We start from the raw sequence: 24,414 nt of genomic DNA on the forward strand, positions 1-24,414 counted from the left end.
ATATTCGATTTCGATAATTCAACCATAGAATGTAATTTCACGTACTTGTGTCTATTTTGTAAATCATTTATAAAACCTGCATGTATTCTCATCCCAAAAATATTAGATTTTAAAAGTGGGACTATAACTCACTTTCACAGATTTTTACTTCATCGGGAAGTAAGACTTGGCCACTGGTTGATTCACGAACCTATAACAATATATACATATATATCAAAGTATGTTCAAAATATATTTACAACACTTTTAATATATTTTGATGTTTTAAGTTTATTAAGTCAGCTGTCCTCGTTAATAACCTACAACTAGTTGTCCACAGTTAGATGTACAGAAATAAATCGATAAATATTATCTTGAATCAATCCACGACCCAGTGTATACGTATCTCAGTATTGATCACAACTCAAACTATATATATTTTGGAATCAACCTCAACCCTGTATAGCTAACTCCAACATTCACATATAGAGTGTCTATGGTTGTTCCGAAATATATATAGATGTGTCGACATGATAGGTCGAAACATTGTATACGTGTCTATGGTATCTCAAGATTACATAATATACAATACAAGTTGATTAAGTTATGGTTGGAATAGATTTATTACCAATTTTCACGTAGCTAAAATGAGAAAAATTATCCAATCTTGTTTTACCCATAACTTCTTCATTTTAAATCCGTTTTGAGTGAATCAAATTGCTATGGTTTCATATTGAACTCTATTTTATGAATCCAAACATAAAAAGTATAGGTTTATTGTCGGAAAAATAAGTTACAAGTCGTTTTTGTAAAGGTAGTCATTTCAGTCGAAAGAACGACGTCTAGATGACCATTTTAGAAAACATACTTCCACTTTGAGTTTAACCATAATTTTTGGATATAGTTTCATGTTCATAATAAAAATTATTTTCTCAGAATAACAACTTTTAAATCAAAGTTTATCATAGTTTTTAATTAACTAACCCAAAACAGCCCGCGGTGTTACTACGACGGCGTAAATCCGGTTTTACGGTGTTTTTCGTGTTTCCAGGTTTTAAATCATTAAGTTAGCATATCATATAGATATAGAACATGTGTTTAGTTGATTTTAAAAGTCAAGTTAGAAGGATTAACTTTTGTTTGCGAACAAGTTTAGAATTAACTAAACTATGTTCTAGTGATTACAAGTTTAAACCTTCGAATAAGATAGCTTTATATGTATGAATCGAATGATGTTATGAACATCATTACTACCTTAAGTTCCTTGGATAAACCTACGGGAAAAGGGAAAAATGGATCTAGCTTCAACGGATCCTTGGATGGCTCGAAGTTCTTGAAGCAGAATCGTGACACGAAAACAAGTTCAAGTAAGATCATCACTTGAAATAAGATTGTTATAGTTATAGAAATTGAACCAAAGTTTGAATATGATTATTACCTTGTATTAGAATGATAACCTACTGTAAGAAACAAATATTTCTTGAGGTTGGATGATCACCTTACAAGATTGAAAGTGAGCTAGCAAACTTGAAAGTATTCTTGATTTTATGTAACTAGAACTTGTAGAATTTATGAAGAACACTTAGAACTTGAAGATAGAACTTGAGAGAGATCAATTAGATGAAGAAAATTGAAGAATGAAAGTGTTTGTAGGTGTTTGTGGTCGTTGGTGTATGGATTAGATATAAAGGATATGTAATTTTGTTTTCATGTAAATAAGTCATGAATGATTACTCATATTTTTGTAATTTTATGAGATATTTCATGCTAGTTGCCAAATGATGGTTCCCACATGTGTTAGGTGACTCACATGGGCTGCTAAGAGCTGATCATTGGAGTGTATATACCAATAGTACATACATCTAAAAGCTGTGTATTGTACGAGTACGAATACGGGTGCATACGAGTAGAATTGTTGATGAAACTGAACGAGGATGTAATTGTAAGAATTTTTGTTAAGTAGAAGTATTTTGATAAGTGTATTGAAGTCTTTCAAAAGTGTATAAATACATATTAAAACACTACATGTATATACATTTTAACTGAGTCGTTAAGTCATCGTTAGTCGTTACATGTAAGTGTTGTTTTGAAACCTTTAGGTTAACGATCTTGTTAAATGTTGTTAACCCAATGTTTATAATATCAAATGAGATTTTAAATTATTATATTATCATGATATTATCATGTGTGAATATCTCTTAATATGATATATATACATTAAATGTCTTTACAACAATAATCGTTACATATATGTCTCGTTTAAAAATCATTAAGTTAGTAGTCTTGTTTTTACATATGTAGTTCATTGTTAATATACTTAATGATATGTTTACTTATCATAGTATCATGTTAACTATATATATATCCATATATATGTCATCATATAGTTTTTACAAGTTTTAACGTTCGTGAATCACCGGTCAACTTGGGTGGTCAATTGTCTATATGAAACATATTTCAATTAATCAAGTCTTAACAAGTTTGATTTCTTAACATGTTGGAAACATTTAATCATGTAAATATCAATCTCAATTAATATATATAAACATGGAAAAGTTCGGGTCACTACATAGGTAATGTAATATCCCGCCTTTTTCCGTTTACTTTCCGTTTAATTATTTAAAGTCCGTTATATGATTATAACATCCTTCGTTAATACGCGTTTTAAATTATCTCGTTTAGGTAATTCACGCACCCGATTCAAAGTGGAGGGACTAAACTTTCCAAGAGGCCAAAGATTTGACTAGGTCAACTAGTCAAACCTTCAACCTCATCCATTCATTATTCCATTTATTTTTCTCTTTTCTTTTACTACTTTCACATTTTCTCTCAAACTCCATCTCAAAGAATCATCATCTAAATTCGTTCAAGCAAGCTTCAATCAAAACAAATTACATATTTGGAATCCTTGCAACTTCCTCTCCAATTCCATACCGATTTCATCAAGTTTGGGTAACTTTCTAAAATCACTAGATTTTGTGTTCTTGATGTTTTTAACTTATAAAGTTGTTAATTAGTGTCTATGGCTCAAGTCTAACATGAATATATGATTTATATGTTCGATCTTGTTATTTTTGGTAACTAGCATGAACTTGAAAGTTTGGTATGTTTGATTGATGATTTGGTTGCTTAAATGTTGTTGATATGTTAAAGTGCAAGTATTAAATGTGTTCCTAGTGTCACTAGCTTCAATTTGATGTGTAGGTTGCTTTAGAAAAGTTCATGAACTTTATTAGTGATTTTGGTGAATTTGGGTTAGGGTTTGATGAACTTGAAATGCATTTTTGATTAATTGAATGCCATGAATTGTTGTTGGTAAATGGTTAGTTAGATTGTATGCTTGATTACCTACGAAACGGCGTGTTTTATGTATGCATTAAATGCCCGAATCATAAATTTGCACTTGTAAAATTTGAAGCATTAAATGTGTGCATTGATTGATCATTTGATTTGAAAAGTTGGTTATTGCAAATGATGTTTTTGGTTGTTGAAATGTGCTTAGTCGTGTTCCTTGTCAAATTACCTTTCCAACGATATAAGATACGAGTTCTAAATGTTTATGGTTTGTGTTTTGTGTTAGTTTGAATGTTGATTTGGGACTTAGACAATTGAGACTGACCAGGTACCAGCACCCGCTATTCGCCGCGGCGCGGCTAGCCTTTGTCGCGGCGCGACAATAGGCGTAGTTTGATTCTGACCTACATGGTCAAAATATGAAAAATGTTTGGCACGCTATGGACCTCCGATTCACATGTAACTTGTTCTAACATGCTTATATATGAATAAAAACCTCAGAAAAATAGTTCGGGACCCGACCCGAACGTGTTGACTTTTTCATTGACTTTGACCGACCAAAGTTTGACTTTTTGTCAAACTTAACCAAATGATTATGCAATCTTTCTAACTTGTTTCTATACTTGTATCTTGCATGAAACTTGGACAATTTGATTCACATGCTACATAATCGAGTCGTAACGAGCCATAGGACTAATTGAACATCTTTGACCTATCGTGTTTACCGTTATTGATACGACCTATTTGTTTAGGTCAAGACTAGCATTATTCTTTGCACACGTTACTTGTTGAAGTACTTACTACTCGTGTACACAAGGTGAGATCATAGTCCCCTCTTTCAAACAACTTTTATGCTTTAAACTATGGGATGAGAAACATATACGTATCATACTTTTACACTTTGAACACAAGTACGAAAACGAACATTCCACGTACGGGTTTGAACAAAAAGCCTCAATTCAATTATCATTAGTTACACTTGTAGGGTGTAAACGAGAACTTATATTATGTGATCACATGGGCTTGACGAGCCTCATTCGGACGGTTCGCTACCGTTAGCGGATGAAATATATTTTCGGGTCTAGTGTATGTTCTAACTGAAATGTCCCATTCTTATTGAAAAAAAACGTTCCATGTTAATTGATTTCGTTGCGAGGTTTTGACCTCTATATGAGACGTTTTTCAAAGACTGCATTCATTTTTAAAACAAACCATAACCTTTATTTCATACATAAAGGTTTAAAAAGCTTTACGTAGATTATCAAATAATGATAATCTAAAATATCCTGTTTACACACGACCATTACATAATGGTTTACAATACAAATATGTTACATCGAAATCAGTTTCTTGAATGCAGTTTTTACACAGTATCATACAAACATGGACTCCAGATCTTGTCCTTATTTTAGTATGCAACAGCGGAAGCTCTTAGTATTCACCTGAGAATAAACATGCTTTAAACGTCAACAAAAATGTTGGTGAGTTATAGGTTTAACCTATATATATCAAATTGTAACAATAGACCACAAGATTTCATATTTCAATATACATCCCATACATAGAGATAAAAATCATTCATATGGTGAACACCTGGTAACCGACATTAACAACATGCATATATAAGAATATCCCCATCATTCCGGGACACCCTTCGGATATGATATAAATTTCGAAGTACTAAAGCATCCGATACTTTGGATGGGGTTTGTTAGGCCCAATAGATCTATCTTTAGGATTCGCGTCAATTAGGGTGTCTGTTCCCTAATTCTTAGATTACCAGACTTAATAAAAAGGGGCATATTCGATTTTGATAATTCAACCATAGAATGTAGTTTCACATACTTGTGTCTATTTTGTAAATCATTTATAAAACCTGCATGTATTCTCATCCCAAAATATTAGATTTTAAAAGTGGGACTATAACTCACTTTCACAGATTTTTACTTCGTCGAGAAGTAAGACTTGACCACTGTTGATTCATGAACCTATAACAATATATACATATATATTAAAGTATATTCAAAATATATTTACAACACTTTTAATATATTTTGATATTTTAAGTTTATTAAGTCAGCTGTCCTCGTTAGTAACCTACAACTAGTTGTCCACAGTTAGATGTACAGAAATAAATCGATAAATATTATCTTGAATCAATCCACGACCCAGTGTATACGTATCTCAGTATTGATCACAACTCAAACTATATATATTTTGGAATCAACCTCAACCCTGTATAGCTAACTCCAACATTCACATATAGAGTGTCTATGGTTGTTCCGAAATATATATAGATGTGTCGACATGATAGGTCGAAACATTGTATACGTGTCTATGGTATCTCAAGATTACATAATATACAATACAAGTTGATTAAGTTATGGTTGGAATAGATTTGTTACCAATTTTTACGTAGCTAAAATGAGAAAAATTATCCAATCTTGTTTTACCCATAACTTCTTCATTTTAAATCCGTTTTGAGTGAATCAAATTGCTATGGTTTCATATTGAACTCTATTTTATGAATCTAAGCAGAAAAAGTATAGGTTTATAGTCGTAAAAATAAGTTACAAGTCATTTTTGTAAAGGTAGTCATTTCAGTCGAAAGAACGACGTCTAGATGACCATTTTAGAAAACATACTTCCACTTTGAGTTTAACCATAATTTTTGGATATAGTTTCATGTTCATAATAAAAATTATTTTCTCAGAATAACAACTTTTAAATCAAAGTTTATCATAGTTTTTAATTAACTAACCCAAAACAGCCCGCGGTGTTACTACGACGGCGTAAATCCGATTTTACGGTGTTTTTCGTGTTTTCAGGTTTTAAATCATTAAGTTAGCATATCATATAGATATAGAACATGTGTTTAGTTAATTTTAAAAGTCAAGTTAGAAGGATTAACTTTTGTTTGCGAACAAGTTTAGAATTAACTAAACTATGTTCTAGTGATTACGAGTTTAAACCTTCGAATAAGATAGTTTTAAATATATGAATCGAATGATGTTATGAACATCATTAATACCTCAAGTTTAGTAGGTAAACCTACTAGAAGTGACAAGAAATGATCTAGCTTCAAAGGATCTTGGATGGCTTGAAAGTTCTTGAAGTAGGATCATGACACAAAAACAAGTTCAAGTAAGATTTTTACTCGAATTAAGATAGTTTATAGTTATAGAAATTGAATCAAAGTTTGAATATGAATATTACCTTGAATAAGAAAGATAACCTACTGTATATAACAAAGGTTTCTTGATTTTAGATGATTACTTGGAATGGATTAGAAAGCTTGGAATTAAATTAGTAAACTTGAAGGGATTTTTGAAGTGTTCTTGAAGTGTTCTTCCTATGATGATTATAGCTTGATTATTGAAGTGATTTTTGATGAAGATGATGATTAACTACTGGAAAAATACGTTCATAATAGTGTGTGCGTGTGTTGAGAGAGAATTAGAAAGAGAATTGGAAGTGAAATGGAGTGAATGATGAGTGGTAAATGGGTGAGTGGTGAGTGGGGTTAAAAGGAGTTCTAGTTAGTTGACTAGCTCATGGTAGAAGTTAAAATTGATTAGTCATACATGATATAATCAAGTGTGGAATTCCATGCTAGTTTCTATTGGTATATACCTATAGTAAGTACGTTTTGAAGCTGTGTATAATACGGGTAAGAATACGACTAGAATTCTTGATGAAAGAAAAAAATGGGAAAGTAACTGTAACCATTTTCGTTAAGTATGAGTGTTTTGATATATGTCTTGAAGTCTTCCAAAAGTATTTTAATACATCTAAATACACTACATGTATATACATTTTAACTGAGTCGTTAAGTCATCGTTAGTCGTTACATGTAAGTGTTGTTTTGAAACCTTTAAGTTAACGATCTCAATTAATGTTGTTAACCTATTGTTTATTATATCTAATGAGATGTTAAATTATTATATTATCATGATATTATGATATATTAATATATCTTAATATGATATATATACATTTAAATGTCGTTACAACGATAATCGTTACATATATGTCTCGTTTCGAAATCCTTAAGTTAGTAGTCTTGTTTATATGTATATAACTCATTGTTAATATACTTATGGAGATACTTACTTATCATAATCTCATGTTAACCATATGTATATCCATATATATATCGTCATGTCGTTTTTACAAGTTTTAACGTTCGTGAATCGCCGGTCAACTTGGGTGGTCAATTGTCTATATGAAACATATTTCAATTAATCAAGTCTTAACAAGTTTGATTGCTTAACATGTTAGAAACATTTAATCATGTAAATATCAATCTCAATTAATATATATAAACATGGAAAAGTTCGGGTCACTACAGTACCTACCCGTTAAATAAATTTCTTCCAGAAATTTTAAGCTGTTGAAAGTGTTGACGAATATTCTGGAAATAGATGCGGGTATTTCTTCTTCATCTGATCTTCATGCTCCCAGGTGAACTCGGGTCCTCTACAAGCATTCCATCGAACCTTAACAATTGGTATCTTGTTTTGCTTAAGTCTTTTAACCTCACGATCCATTATTTCGACGGGTTCTTCGATGAATTGAAGTTTTTCGTTGATTTGGATTTCATCTAACGGAATAGTGAGATCTTCTTTAGCAAAACATTTCTTCAAATTCGAGACGTGGAAAGTGTTACGTACAGCCGCGAGTTGTTGAGGTAACTCAAGTCGGTAAGCTACTGGTCCGACACGATCAATAATCTTGAATGGTCCAATATACCTTGGATTTAATTTCCCTCGTTTACCAAATCGAACAACGCCTTTCCAAGGTGCAACTTTAAGCATGACCATCTCTCCAATTTCAAATTCTATATCTTTTCTTTTAATGTCAGCGTAGCTCTTTTGTCGACTTTGGGCGGTTTTCAACCGTTGTTGAATTTGGATGATCTTCTCGGTAGTTTCTTGTATAATCTCCGGACCCGTAATCTGTCTATCCCCCACTTCACTCCAACAAATCGGAGACCTGCACTTTCTACCATAAAGTGCTTCAAACGGCGCCATCTCAATGCTTGAATGGTAGCTGTTGTTGTAGGAAAATTCTGCTAACTGTAGATGTCGATCCCAACTGTTTCCGAAATCAATAACACATGCTCGTAGCATGTCTTCAAGCGTTTGTATCGTCCTTTCGCTCTGCCCATCAGTTTGTGGATGATAGGCAGTACTCATGTCTAGACGAGTTCCTAATGCTTGCTGTAATGTCTGCCAGAATCTTGAAATAAATCTGCCATCCCTATCAGAGATAATAGAGATTGGTATTCCATGTCTAGAGACGACTTCCTTCAAATACAGTTGTGCTAACTTCTCCATCTTGTCATCTTCTCTTATTGGCAGGAAGTGTGCTGATTTGGTGAGACGATCAACTATTACCCAAATAGTATCAAAACCACTTGCAGTCCTTGGCAATTTAGTGATGAAATCCATGGTAATGTTTTCCCATTTCCATTTCGGGATTTCGGGTTGTTGAAGTAGACCTGATGGTTTCTGATACTCAGCTTTGACCTTAGAACACGTCAAACATTCTCCTACATATTTAGCAACATCGGCTTTCATACCCGGCCACCAAAAATGTTTCTTGAGATCCTTGTACATCTTCCCCGTTCCAGGATGTATTGAGTATCTGGTTTTATGAGCTTCTCTAAGTACCATTTCTCTCATATCTCCAAATTTTGGTACCCAAATCCTTTCAGCCCTATACCGGGTTCCGTCTTCCCGAATATTAAGATGCTTCTCCGATCCCTTGGGTATTTCATCCTTTAAATTTCCCTCTTTTAAAACTCCTTGTTGCGCCTCCTTTATTTGAGTAGTAAGGTTATTATGAATCATTATATTCATAGATTTTACTCGAATGGGTTCTCTGTCCTTCCTGCTCAAGGCATCGGCTACCACATTTGCCTTTCCCGGGTGGTAACGAATCTCAAAGTCATAATCATTCAACAATTCAATCCACCTACGCTGCCTCATATTCAGTTGTTTCTGATTAAATATGTGTTGAAGACTTTTGTGTTCAGTATATATAATACTTTTGACCCCATATAAGTAGTGCCTCCAAGTCATTAATGCAAAAACAACTGCACCTAAATCCAAATCATGCGTCGTATAATTTTGTTCGTGAATCTTCAATTGTCTAGACGCATAAGCAATCACCTTCGTTCATTGCATTGATACACAACCGAGACCTTGCTTTGATGTGTCACAATAAATAACAAAATCATCATTCCCTTCAGGCAATGACAATATAGGTGCCGTAGTTAGCTTTTTCTTCAATAACTGAAACGCTTTCTCTTGTTCATCATTCCATTCAAATTTCTTCCCTTTATGCGTTAATGAGTCAAGGGTTTTGCTATTCTGGAAAAGTCTTGGATGAACCTTCAGTAGTAACCAGCTAGTCCTAAAAACTGGCGTATGTGTTTCGGAGTTTTCGGGGTTTCCCACTTTTCAACAGTTTCTATCTTTGCCGGATCCACCTTAATACCTTCTTTGTTCACTATGTGACCGAGGAATTGAACTTCTTCCAACCAAAATGCACACTTTGAAAACTTAGCGTACAATTCTTCCTTCCTCAATACTTCTAACACCTTTCTCAAATGTTCACCGTGTTCTTGGTCATTCTTTGAGTAAATAAGTATGTCATCAATGAAAACAATGACAAACTTGTCAAGGTATGGTCCACACACTCGGTTCATAAGGTCCATGAACACAGCTGGTGCATTATTTAAACTAAACGGCATGACCATAAACTCGTAATGACCGTAACGTGTTCTGAAAGCAGTCTTTGAAATATCATCTTCTTTCACCCGCATTTGATGATACCCGGAACGTAAGTCAATCTTTGAATAAACAGACGAGCCTTGTAGTTGATCAAATAAGTCGTCGATTCTCGGTAGTGGGTAGCGGTTCTTGATGGTAAGTTTGTTCAACTCTCGGTAGTCGATACACAACCTGAATGTACCATCTTTCTTCTTGACAAACAAAACAGGAGCTCCCCACGGTGATATGCTTGGTCGAATGAAACCATGCTCTAAAAGTTCTTATAATTGGCTTTGCAGTTCTTTCATCTCGCTGGGTGCGAGTCTGTAAGGAGCACGAGCTATTGGTGCAGCTCCTGGTACAAGATCTATTTGAAATTCAACGGATCGATGTGGGGGTAATCCCGGTAATTCTTTCGGAAATACATCGGGAAATTCTTTTGCAATGGGAACATCATTGATGCTCTTTTCTTCAGTTTGTACTTTCTCGACGTGTGCTAGAACAACATAGCAACCTTTTCTTATTAGTTTTTGTGCCTTCAAATTACTAATAAGATGTAGCTTCGTGTTGCCCTTTTCTCCGTACACCATTAAGGGTTTTCCTTTTTCTCGTATAATGCGAATTACATTTTTGTAACAAACGATCTCTGCTTTCACTTCTTTCAACCAGTCCATACTGATTATCACATCAAAACTCCCTAACTCTACTGGTATCAAATCAATCTTAAATGTTTCGCTAACCAGTTTAATTTCTCGATTCCGACATATATTATCTGCTGAAATTAATTTACCATTTGCTAATTCGAGTAAAAATTTACTATCCAAAGGCGCCAATGGACAACTTAATTTAGCACAAAAATCTCTACTCATATAGCTTCTATCCGCACCCGAATCAAATAAAACGTAAGCAGATTTATTGTCAATAAGAAACGTACCCGTAACAAGCTCCGGGTCTTCTTGTGCCTCTGCCGCATTAATATTGAAAACTCTTCCGCGGCCTTGTCCATTCGTGTTCTCCTGGTTCGGGCAATTTCTAATAATGTGGCCCGGTTTTCCACATTTATAACAAACTACATTGGCATAACTTGCTCCGACACTACTTGCTCCGCCATTACTCGTTCCGACACCATTTGTTCCTTTCGTTCTATTAACCCCTGGTCCGTAGACCTCACACTTCGCCGCGCTATGACCATTTCTTTTACACTTGTTGCAAAATTTGGTGCAGAACCCCGAGTGATACTTTTCACACCTTTGGCATAGCTGCTTCTGATTGTTGTTGTTGTTGCGGTTATTATTGTTGTTGGGATGATTGTTGTAGTTGCTGTTGTTGTTGTTGTTGTTGTTGTTGTTGTTGTTGTTGTTGTTGGGCCGTTTATTGTAGTTGCTATTGATGTTGCGATTGTTGGGATAATTGTTGCGATTATTGTTGTAATTGCTGTTGTTGTTGTATTGGTGATTCTTATCACCGTTTTCCTCCCACTTTCTTTTGACTTGCTTCACATTGGCCTCTTCAGCAGTCTGTTCTTTAATTCTTTCTTCAATCTGGTTCACTAGTTTGTGAGCCATTCTACATGCATGTTGTATGGAGGCGGGCTCGTGTGAACTTATATCTTCTTGGATTCTTTCCGGTAATCCTTTCACAAACGCGTCGATCTTCTCTTCCTCATCTTCGAATGCTCCCGGACACAATAGGCACAATTCTGTGAATCGTCTTTCGTATAGCATGAAATATAGCACACAATAAATTTGATACAAGATGGTTGTGAAGATAATTCTAGCTAGTACACAAGTCGTTCAGCAAAGGCAATAAAGACACGTAATTCATACGTCCAGAAACAAGTCATGCATTCTGGTTTTACTATGACTACTTCCCATCCTTGGTCTTGTGGAACATAACCGTTATGGCTGTTGATAAGACAGCGTGTTGTAACGTCGTCAAAGGGACGAGGGTTACGTAATGTCTAACAGTCCCGTAACAATCTAAAAACCTCATTTCTTACCCCAATTACCGACTCCGTCACTTGTGGGAACGTTTTGTTTAATAGTTGTAGGCTGATGTTCTTGTTCTCACTTTGGTGAGAAGCGAACATTACTAATCCGTAAGCATAACATGCTTCTTTATGTTGCATGTTAGCCGCTTTTTCTAAATCATGAAGTCCTATATTCGGATACATTGAGTCAAAATAATTTCTTAACCCGTTGCGTAAAATAGCATTTGGGTTCCCCGCAATATATGCGTCAAAGTAAACACATCGTAACTTATGGGTTTCCCAATGTGATATCCCCCATCTTTCAAACGAAAGTCTCTTATAAACCAAGACATTCTTGGAACGTTCTTCGAATGTCTTACAAACTGATTTCACCGTAAATAGTTGTGCCGAAGAATTCTGACCAACTCTAGACAAGATTTCATCAATCATGTCTCCGGGTAGGTCTCTTAAAATATTGGGTTGTCTATCCATTTTGTGTTTTTATACTGTAAAATAGACAAGAGTTAGATTCATTAAAAAAAATACTTATTAATACAAGCAATTTTTACATATATCATAAAGCATAAGCACACTATATTACATATATTACGCCACACGAATACAACTATCTTATTCCGACTCGCTCGTTTCTTTTTCTTCGGTTTTGGTTCGTTTTGCCAAGTTTCTAGGGATATATGATGTTCCCCTAATACGAGCTGTCGTTTTCCACAACGGTTTAGAAAAACCTGGTGGTTTAGAGGTTCCCGGGTCATTGTTACAACTTAAGGGCTTCGGGGGTTGACGAAACATATAAAGTTCATCGGGGTTGGAATTAGATTTCTCTATTTTTATGCCCTTTCCCTTATTATTTTCTTTTGCCTTTTTAAATTCAGTTGGGGTAATTTCTATAACATCATCGGAATTCTCGTCAGAATCCGATTCATCGGAGAATTGGTAATCCTCCCAATATTTTGCTTCCTTGGCGGAAACACCATTGACCATAATTAACCTTGGTCGGTTGGTTGAGGATTTTCTTTTACTTAACCGTTTTATTATTTCCCCCACCGGTTCTATTTCCTCCTCCGGTTCCTCCTCTTCCGGTTCTGATTCTTCTTCCGGTTCTGATTCTTCTTCCGGTTCTTCTTCGGGAACTTGTGAATCTGTCCAATATATATTCGACTCTTTATTATTATTAGGTGAGTCAATGGGATTTGTGCTAGAGGTAGACATCTATCACACAATATCAAACATGTTAAGAGATTAATATATCACATAATATATACATGTTAATAATATATAGTTTCCAACAAAAATGTTAAGCAATCATTTTTAAAGAAAACACGGTCGAAGTCCAGACTCACTAATGCATCCTAACAAACTCGATAAGACACACTAATGCAAATTTTCTGGTTCTCTAAGACCAACGCTCTGATACCAACTGAAATGTCTCGTTCTTATTGATTAAAATCGTTCCATATTAATTGATTTCGTTGCGAGGTTTTGACCTCTATATGAGACGTTTTTCAAAGACTGCATTCATTTTTAAAACAAACCATAACCTTTATTTCATACATAAAGGTTTAAAAAGCTTTACGTAGATTATCAAATAATGATAATCTAAAATATCCTGTTTACACACGACCATTACATAATGGTTTACAATACAAATATGTTACATCGAAATCAGTTTCTTGAATGCAGTTTTTACACAGTATCATACAAACATGGACTCCAAATCTTGTCCTTATTTTAGTATGCAACAGCGGAAGCTCTTAGTATTCACCTGAGAATAAACATGCTTTAAACGTCAACAAAAATGTTGGTGAGTTATAGGTTTAACCTATATATATCAAATTGTAACAATAGACCACAAGATTTCATATTTCAATATACATCCCATACATAGAGATAAAAATCATTCATATGGTGAACACCTGGTAACCGACATTAACAAGATGCATATATAAGAATATCCCCATCATTCCGGGACACCCTTCGGATATGATATAAATTTCGAAGTACTAAAGCATCCGATACTTTGGATGGGGTTTGTTAGGCCCAATAGATCTATCTTTAGGATTCGCGTCAATTAGGGTGTCTGTTCCCTAATTCTTAGATTACCAGACTTAATAAAAAGGGGCATATTCGATTTCGATAATTCAACCATAGAATGTAATTTCACGTACTTGTGTCTATTTTGTAAATTATTTATAAAACCTGCATGTATTCTCATCCCAAAAATATTAGATTTTAAAAGTGGGACTATAACTCACTTTCACAGATTTTTACTTCGTCGGGAAGTAAGACTTGGCCACTGGTTGATTCACGAACCTATAACAATATATACATATATATCAAAGTATGTTCAAAATATATTTACAACACTTTTAATATATTTTGATGTTTTAAGTTTATTAAGTCAGTTGTCCTCGTTAGTAACCTACAACTAGTTGTCCACAGTTAGATGTACAGAAATAAATCGATAAATATTATCTTGAATCAATCCACGACCCAGTGTATACGTATCTCAGTATTGATCACAACTCAAACTATATATATTTTGGAATCAACCTCAACCCTGTATAGCTAACTCCAACATTCACATATAGAGTGTCTATGGTTGTTCCGAAATATATATAGATGTGTCGACATGATAGGTCGAAACATTGTATACGTGTCTATGGTATCTCAAGATTACATAATATACAATACAAGTTGATTAAGTTATGGTTGGAATAGATTTGTTACCAATTTTCACGTAGCTAAAATGAGAAAAATTATCCAATCTTGTTTTACCCATAACTTCTTCATTTTAAATCCGTTTTGAGTGAATAAAATTGCTATGGTTTCATATTGAACTCTATTTTATGAATCTAAACAGAAAAAGTATAGGTTTATAGTCGGAAAAATAAGTTACAAGTCGTTTTTGTAAAGGTAGTCATTTCAGTCGAAAGAACGACGTCTAGATGACCATTTTAGAAAACTTACTTTCACTTTGAGTTTAATCATAATTTTTGGATATAGTTTCATGTTCATAATAAAAATTATTTTCTCAGAATAACAACTTTTAAATCAAAGTTTATCATAGTTTTTAATTAACTAACCCAAAACAGCCCGCGGTGTTACTACGACGGCGTAAATCCGATTTTACGGTGTTTTTCGTGTTTTCAGGTTTTAAATCATTAAGTTAGCATATCATATAGATATAGAACATGTGTTTAGTTAATTTTAAAAGTCAAGTTAGAAGGATTAACTTTTGTTTGCGAACAAGTTTAGAATTAACTAAACTATGTTCTAGTGATTACGAGTTTAAACCTTCGAATAAGATAGTTTTAAATATATGAATCGAATGATGTTATGAACATCATTACTACCTCAAGTTTAGTAGGTAAACCTACTGGAAGTGACAAGAAATGATCTAGCTTCAAAGGATCTTGGATGGCTTGAAAGTTCTTGAAGTAGGATCATGACACAAAAACAAGTTCAAGTAAGATTTTTACTCGAATTAAGATAGTTTATAGTTATAGAAATTGAATCAAAGTTTGAATATGAATATTACCTTGAATAAGAAAGATAACCTACTATATATAACAAAGGTTTCTTGATCTTAGATGATTACTTGGAATGGATTAGAAAGCTTGGAAGTAAATTAGTAAACTTGAAGGGATTTTTGAAGTGTTCTTGAAGTGTTCTTCCTATGATGATTATAACTTGATTCTTGAAGTGATTTTTGATGAAGATGATGATTAACTACTGGAAAAATACATTCATAATAGTGTGTGTGTGTTGAAAGAGAATTAGAAAGAGAATTGGAAGTGAAATGGAGTGAATGATGAGTGGTAAATGGGTGAGTGGTGAGTGGGGTTAAAAGGAGTTCTAGTTAGTTGACTAGCTCATGGTAGAAGTTAAAATTGATTAGTCATACATGACATAATCAAGAGTGGAATCCCATGCTAGTTCCTATTGGTATATACCCATAGTAAGTACGTTTTGAAGCTGTGTATAATACGGGTAAGAATACGACTAGAATTCTTGATGAAAGAAAAGAATGGGAAAGTAACTGTAACCATTTTTGTTAAGTATGAGTGTTTTGATATATGTCTTGAAGTCTTCCAAAAGTATTTTAATACATCTAAATACACTACATGTATATACATTTTAACTGAGTCGTTAAGTCATCGTTAGTCGTTACATGTAAGTGTTGTTTTGAAACCTTTAAGTTAACGATCTCAATTAATGTTGTTAACCCATTGTTTATTATATCTAATGAGATGTTAAATTATTATATTATCATGATATTATGATATATTAATATATCTTAATATTATATATATACATTTAAATGTCGTTACAACGATAATCGTTACATATATGTCTCGTTTCGAAATCCTTAAGTTAGTAGTCTTGTTTATATGTATATAACTCATTGTTAATATACTTATGGAGATACTTACTTATCATAATCTCATGTTAACCATATGTATATCCATATATATATCGTCATGTCGTTTTTACAAGTTTTAACGTTCGTGAATCGCCGGTCAACTTGGGTGGTCAATTGTCTATATGAAACATATTTCAATTAATCAAGTCTTAACAAGTTTGATTGCTTAACATGTTAGAAACATTTAATCATGTAAATATCAATCTCAATTAATATATATAAACATGGAGAAGTTCGGGTCACTACACTAACACTACGCAAAGGGTGCAAAACAGTTAAGTTTGATAATTGGGTGCCCGCGAAACAAATAACAACTTTGGAATGCAAATGATTTTGATAATCATATTATATTAAATCTTGTGGTTCAAATGCAACGTTTACTAAAACACCTATGATTTCTCCAACATTTTCGTTGACAGTTTTCTATATGTTTTCTCAGGTCCTTGAACGCTACTTGATACATGCTTCCGCACTCTTTTTGATACTTGATTGGATGTCGAGTATACATGCATAGTTGGAGCGTCTTTTGACAACTTTTAAGTTGTGTCGCATAGGTTTCATTCGTATGTTAAACATTGTAATGTAACTAGTCTTTGAACTACTTTTGTAAACTTGAAACATCCTTTTACTTATGAAATGAATGCGACATATTTTGGTCAAACGTCATGTTAAAGACTTATGACCACGTAACGGGACCTAAGTAGTCGGCGCCGTCAAACATGATTTGGTCGGGTCGCTACAATATGATACATTTTACAAACATTGCATTCGTTTTTAAAAGACAAACTTTCATTTCATCGAAAGTTGACGGCACGCATACCATTTCATAATACATCCAACTATAATTGACTTAATAATAATCTTGATGAACTCGACGACTCGAATGCAACGTCTTTTGAAATATGTCATGAATGACTCCAAGTAATATTTCTAATATGAGCAAATGCACAGCGGAAGATTTCTTTCATACCTGAGAATAAACATGCTTTCAAGTGTCAACCAAAAGGTTGGTGAGTTCATTAGTTTATCATAAACATTCATTTTCATCATTTTAATAGACCACAAGATTTTCATTTCCAGTTTTCATAAACATCATCTCATATCAGGCATTTCGCAAAAACTGCATAGAGATAAAAATCATTCATATGGTGAACACCTGGTAATCGACATTAACAAAACGCGTCTAGAATATCCCCATCATTCCGAGACTCTCATCGGACATGATAAAATCGAAGTACTAAAGCATCCGTAACCCGGATGGGGTTTGTTAGGCCCAATAGATCTATCTTTAGGATTCGCGTCAATTATGGGTGTCTGTTCCCTAATTCTTAGATTACCAGACTAAAAAGGGTTATATTCGATTCGATAATCCAACCATAGAATTTAGTTTCGATTATTTGTGTCTATTTCGTAAAACATTTATAAAATCAGCGCATGTATTCTCAGTCCCAAAAACATATATAAAAAGGGAGTAATGAAACTCACAATATTGTATTTTGTAGTAAAAATACATATGACGAAACGGAACAATGCAAGGTTGGTCTCGGATTCACGAACCTATATCATTTGTACATCTATTAATAAATATGATGGAATCACATTCATCCATTTATATATATATATATATATATATATATATATATATATATATATATATATATATATATATATATATATATATATATATATATATATATATATATATATATATTGTAGTTATATAGAATTTATACTAAATTCCATTTAAAAACGTTTACTTATATTATATCTTAGATTATATGTTATCTATATATTTATTTTGTATATGTTTTTTTTAAACGATTAATATTTATACCTTTAGTTATATTATCACGTCTATATATATTCCGTATTATATTTAAAAATCAATAGTTTGTTATGTGAAAGTATTTATAAAAAAAATGTTAAAATGTTTGATATATATATCTATATGAAATTTTAATATAATTATAGTATACGCAATAAGTATATTTTTATATACAAAATATTTATTTATAAAAAAATGCTAGTTTTGATAATACTGACTCTTTTAATAATAATAATGACTTTAATAATAATGTTAACACTAATAACGAAATTGATAATGGTAATAATAATAATAGTAGTTATGTTAATAATAATATTACTAATAATTTAAAATAATACAAATTCTAATATTCATGATAATAATAAATTTTTATTACTTTCATAATACTAATAATAACAATAATCATAATCATAATAATGGTAATAATACTAAAATGATAAGGTTATTACTAATAATAATATGATTAATACTTATAATAAAGATAATGATAATACTTATACATGTGATAATAATAATAATGTTTATAACATTAATGATAACAATAACAATAATAGCATTAACAATCATAATAATAATAATAATAATAATAATAATAATAATAATAATAATAATAATAATAATAATAATAATAATAATAATAATAATAATAATAATAATAATAATAATAATAATAATAATAATAATAATAATAATAAGGAAATGGCATACTACCTCAAGGAAATCGACCTAAAAAAAATACACTGCCACTCTAGGGACTCGAACCCCCGACCTCTCGAAACCCGTCACTACCCTAAACCAGCTGGGCTGTTGCCCATATTCTAAATTAATACCAATCCATTTTTAATTAACTCGTTCTCTTATTTGTTCATCTCCTTCACCTTCTTCACAATTTCAGTCGATTATAGAAAAATTCAAAATCACTCTAGCTATTAAGCGTTTTAAATGAGGATGTAACATTAAAACATAAATGATTATCTGTGGTAATTGGATTTACAGAAATAAAAAAAAATCATAACAGCTCGTTATGAGCTTCAAGAACTCAAATAGAATTTTTTAAAATCTAGGCTCTTTTAGGTTATACTTTCAACATGAAATTGATAGTAAATACCTCATGGAAACTTTCTGAATTCTTAATTTCAACGGAAACAACTTATAAAACTCCAATTTGATCTTCAAACACTCGGTTGACTTTTTATTCAAAATCTTTGGCTCGTAAATTCAACATCAATAAAAGGAATTGGAGATTGAAACTTTACAGGAAGTTTCACTAGAGGATTCCAAATCAAACTGCATTTTTAGATTTTAAAATTCGTTTGAATTCGAGTGTTTGACAAAAAAAGTAATACGAACAGAGGTTTTTATTTGTTTTCTTTAATTTTTTGCTTTAAGTCCCCAATTTACAGGAGTGGATAGCTGTATATTAAGATGGAATTCGAATAGTTTGAGCTAGTACTACTGATATGATCACTTTGTCTGTAATTGGAGTTGATTGAGACGCGTAATGAAATACAGACAGGATCAAAATTTTCGGAATAAAAACAAAGATAAATAGAATATAATTCGATCGTGACCCTCAACAGATTTTGGCTTGTTTTGGAAAAGAATCAATCACGTTTAATCCATCTGACAACTTAAAAAAAATAGATATCGTTTTGTAACTAAATTTTGGATTCTGTATGATATATATATATATATATATATATATATATATATATATATATATATATATATATATATATATATATATAAAAATTAATAATAAATATATTAATAATAATAATAATTTCTACATATCAAATTTCATATCTAAATGTTATATATAATGATTTTACTAACAATATCTATTTTAATAAAAGTAATAACGTTAATAGTATTTTAACTTGTATTTAAATTCTATATATTAATACTGAATATTATTAATCATATAAAATTTATATATTTTATATATTTCCACTACCACATAATTAATCATGTTTAAATACCAAGTTTAAGTTTTCTCTCTAATCACATATTAGTTTGTTAATATATTTAATTCACAATATATAGTTATGTACATGTATATATATATATATATATATATATATATATATATATATATATATATATATATATATATATATATATATATATATATATATATTTCCATTTATGATTAATGGTTCGTGAATCCTCGAGAGCAGTCGAAAGGGTAATTGTTTACATGAATATAATTCCAAAACTTTTTGAGACTCAACAATACAGATTTTTGCTTATCGTGTCGAAATCATATTAAGATTAAGTTTAAATTTGGTCGAAAATTTCCGGGTCGTCACATACAATTGGCCAAAACTACCTATATGGATTTTGGATTATCAAACGGAACATTTTGAGTTGACATTCAAGCATGTGCTAAACTATTTCATAAAATATAACGTCCTATTTGTTTTACCTCTTGATGATCAAATATGTATTCTATTTCTTTGTTTTCTTTTGTTACTAATTGATGATTAGTGATGGGATAATTGTGATGGTAAGGTGATATGACAATTTGCCTAGCGCACCCACACCAGCGGAAGCGAGGATATAATTTGTTTGAGACAAACTTGCGAGAAATAATAGAAAGCAAATAAAGTAACTGATAACACGACGATTTAACGTGGTTCGGCAAAACCCTGCCTACGTCCACCCCAAGAGTCTCCTTTATTCTTATAATATAAAAGAACCCGGTACAAGAAAAAGTACACTATGAGTTAAACCCAAACCCAAGCCCCTTAGATTTTAGTATAAAATCTAAGTTTCTCATACATTCTTTTACACTCCTTACAAGAATAAAACTCTCAACCTCACAAATACACACTCTCCGTAGATATTATCGATCAACTGTGTTTTTCTTTTGTGATCTTATTTTTGTGGATAATCTTCACCTTCTCCATGACCATGTATTTATAATGCATCTTACACATGTATTAGGTACATGTGAACACAATGTATGAAAACATACCACAAAACATAGCCATACTATTCTTTTTTTCAACTTCACAATTTTCACATGCATTAAATGTTTGTCAACTTCACAATTTTCACATAGCCATACTGCCGAACTTGAACACTTGCCTGAAAGGTAACCGGAACGGAGAGACCTTGTTGCGGCTAAGAGGAAAACTCAAAACATATAAGAATGCTTATACGATTTTTGGTGCGTTTTTCTACAGACCCTATAGGCCTTTATTTATAGTGGAAATCAAAGCCTTAGGTTTGCTCACACTTCCGATGTGGGACAATTACCAAACCTTCTAGATCTCGCATCAAACAAGCTATTTTGAGATTCGATATCTCATTCACCTTTAATCCGTTTTGGACACACCTTAGTCCATTGTAAAGCCCTCGTCAAGGACTACAAAACCCACTAAATGTTTATTAATACATGTCAATTTATCGTATATTAGTTAGTGTCCAAAGTTGGTGAAAACACGCTTGTTTTTGACCAATTTTTCCAACAAGAATGACGTTTTATTCAATTGCCGGGCATTGAAGAAAAATGTACTTTTTGACTCCATTTGTTTGTTTTCCTTTAGTTGGTTAGTGTCTAGAAAAAATAATGTTAATTGGAACATTTGGTGTTTAAAGCTGTAGTAGTTTTCAAGGCGTTCCTAGCTGCTCGCTAGGGAGTCATTATTTTAATAAGAATTTTGGCGTTTATAAAAAAAATGAGCAATAAAATTAGTTCATGATTCAGTCTATATGTAATACATAGCAATGACTTATATGTTCTATGGGATTGTGCTCATTAAACCATTTGAATTTTTTCATGTTCAATAACACTGCAAACTGATAAAAACAGACCCAAAACTCCAACCACTACAAATGAGTGAAGCACAACAAAGCCTTATCCTCAATAATTCGTTAGACTTTTGACTATGCATTTCAACGATTGATTAGTTTTTGTTATGGTGGTTTTTGGTTGATCCTGCCATTTTTGTTTTCTCATAAGGTTGTAATTAAATTTCCTTGAACCTACCATTGTTCAAACTATTGTACTTAATAGAGACCATCATGAAGTCTTGATAAAAAAATTAGATAGAAAAAAGATAGCATCCCCCAAATTCAAGTTATAATTAATTTTCACTACAGTTCTCAATAACTAACCATGATTATGCAATATGCAACTAATGAGGGTTATAACATGTCATCGATCACTTCAACTCAACTGTGTAGACGTTTTACTCTTGCAGAGATTCGATCCGCAACAAATAACTTTTATGATGAAATGATCATTGGAGAGGGAGGATTCGGTAAAGTATACAAATGTCGTATATATATTGAAGAAACTAATCAAGAAGTGGCCATCAAGCGGTTGGATTATATGTCCAACCAGGGTGCATCCGAGTTTAGAGCTGAAATCGAGATGCTCTCTAAGTTGCGCCACTGTAATTTAGTCTCTCTTATCGGTTTTTGTGACGGTAACAAGGAAATGATCCTTGTTTATGAGAGTATTCCCCTAGGAACACTTTACAATCATTTACACAAAGTTGTTGAACCTTTAAATTGGATTCAACGATTGAAGATAGCAATAGGCGTTGCGCGTGGACTAGATTATCTTCACACGGGTTATGGTAGACGGCAAGGAGTCGTTCATCGTGATGTGAAGAGTTCAAACTTTCTTTTGGATGAAAACTTCGCAGCAATGATATGTGATTTTGGTTTGTCCAAGATAAGCCCAACTAATCAATCAATATCGTATGTTGAGGCTAGCGTGAAAGGAACATTCGGGTATTTGGATCCAGAGTATTTCTATACCAGAAAACTGACGATGAAAACAGATGTGTACGCATTTGGGGTTGTATTGTTTGAATTGCTATCGGGGAGGCTTCTGGTTGATATAAGTTATGGTGAGGAGCAATGTAGTTTAGTGGGTTGGGCTCAGAAATGTGTGAAGGAGCGAAAATTTGATGAAATGGTTGATTATAAAATTACGAAAACAATATTTCCCAAATGTTTAAGATGATTTGCTGAAATCGCAGATCAATGTGTGCATAAGATTCCAAAAGAGCGGCCTACCATGACTGAGGTTGTGGCCTCTCTTCAGGCCTTGCTTAAACTTCAAGAGAAATATGCGGGTTCTGAAGTCTCATCCGGCATAATTGGGATGACTTCAAGAATGCAAAAGAATTTCAATATCTCATCAAAATTAAACTTTGGTATCGACAGATCGACTCTTTATAAATGTTAACTGTATAATAAAACTGTCAGTAGCGCGTAGCTATGTTGGTAATGGGCGCGGGCATTTTGCCAAAAGTAAGCAGAGAGGTCAGGTCAGGGGTTCGAACCCTGCCACCCCCGTAGCCACAACTCCTGAGTGAGTCAGGTATGCCCCACATTATATAATTGGCAACCAATTGTGGGCCAGTTGGGGTTGATGGTTATCAATCTTTTGCCATCAAAAACTGTATAATAAAACTTTTAACTCACAATGCGTTCAATTCAATTCAATTCAAAATGCATCTTTTGACTGGTTTGGTATTTTACAAGCATTCGACTCTTACGAGGTGAGTTTGATGAGTTTCCAAAAGAAACACTGGATTTGAGTGTCCCTGCCGATTTACACCTTCTGGCAAATGCATCTTTTGAAGTATTTCTCACCTAAATCATCAACACATATTTTAGTTATCTTTTAGCCTGCAAGATTTATCCCCATTAGATCATCTAGTCAGAAATTTATTGAAAGAATATATTTGGTTGTTAGCTTTAACTTTTTTGCAGTTTAGATATTCACCTTTAACTCTATTGATATCCGTCCCTATTTGTCTGTTTTGTAAGACCACGTTGGCACCTCGAAGAGGAGTAGAGACAACACCCTTATCCGGGATGCTGATGGTGGCCAAGAACCCGTGGAAATAGACCCTGTTTTTGACAGAGTTCCACTTAGTCCTATTAGGCGCTCAATTTCTTCAAATATCAACTCGACTGAGCCTGTTCATTTGACTCTGAGGCAAGTTGCAAGAGCCACCAGAAACTTTTCACCATCGTTAAGATTAGGTATAGGAGGGTCTGGAACTGTATACAAAGCTCAACTACAAACAGGTCAAATGGTCGCCATAAAACGAGCAAAGAAGGTATGTAACGAATGTATTATCATTCGGCAATA

The 24,414-nt window shown here is 32.8% G+C and overlaps 1 protein-coding gene across 1 annotated transcript in view; it reads left to right on the forward strand.

Annotated features, from left to right (window-relative positions):
* LOC139901919 (calmodulin-binding receptor-like cytoplasmic kinase 3) overlaps window positions 1-24,414 on the forward strand; it is a 115,323-nt gene that overhangs the window by 89,372 nt on the left and 1,537 nt on the right. Inside the window, exon 2 of the mRNA XM_071884583.1 lies at window positions 24,087-24,382. Within this exon, the coding sequence (XP_071740684.1) occupies window positions 24,087-24,382 (296 nt within the window). The remainder of the gene's footprint in view (window positions 1-24,086; window positions 24,383-24,414) is intronic.

This window comes from Rutidosis leptorrhynchoides, chromosome 3 (assembly GCF_046630445.1).
Source record: "Rutidosis leptorrhynchoides isolate AG116_Rl617_1_P2 chromosome 3, CSIRO_AGI_Rlap_v1, whole genome shotgun sequence".
NCBI lineage: Eukaryota > Viridiplantae > Streptophyta > Magnoliopsida > Asterales > Asteraceae > Rutidosis > Rutidosis leptorrhynchoides.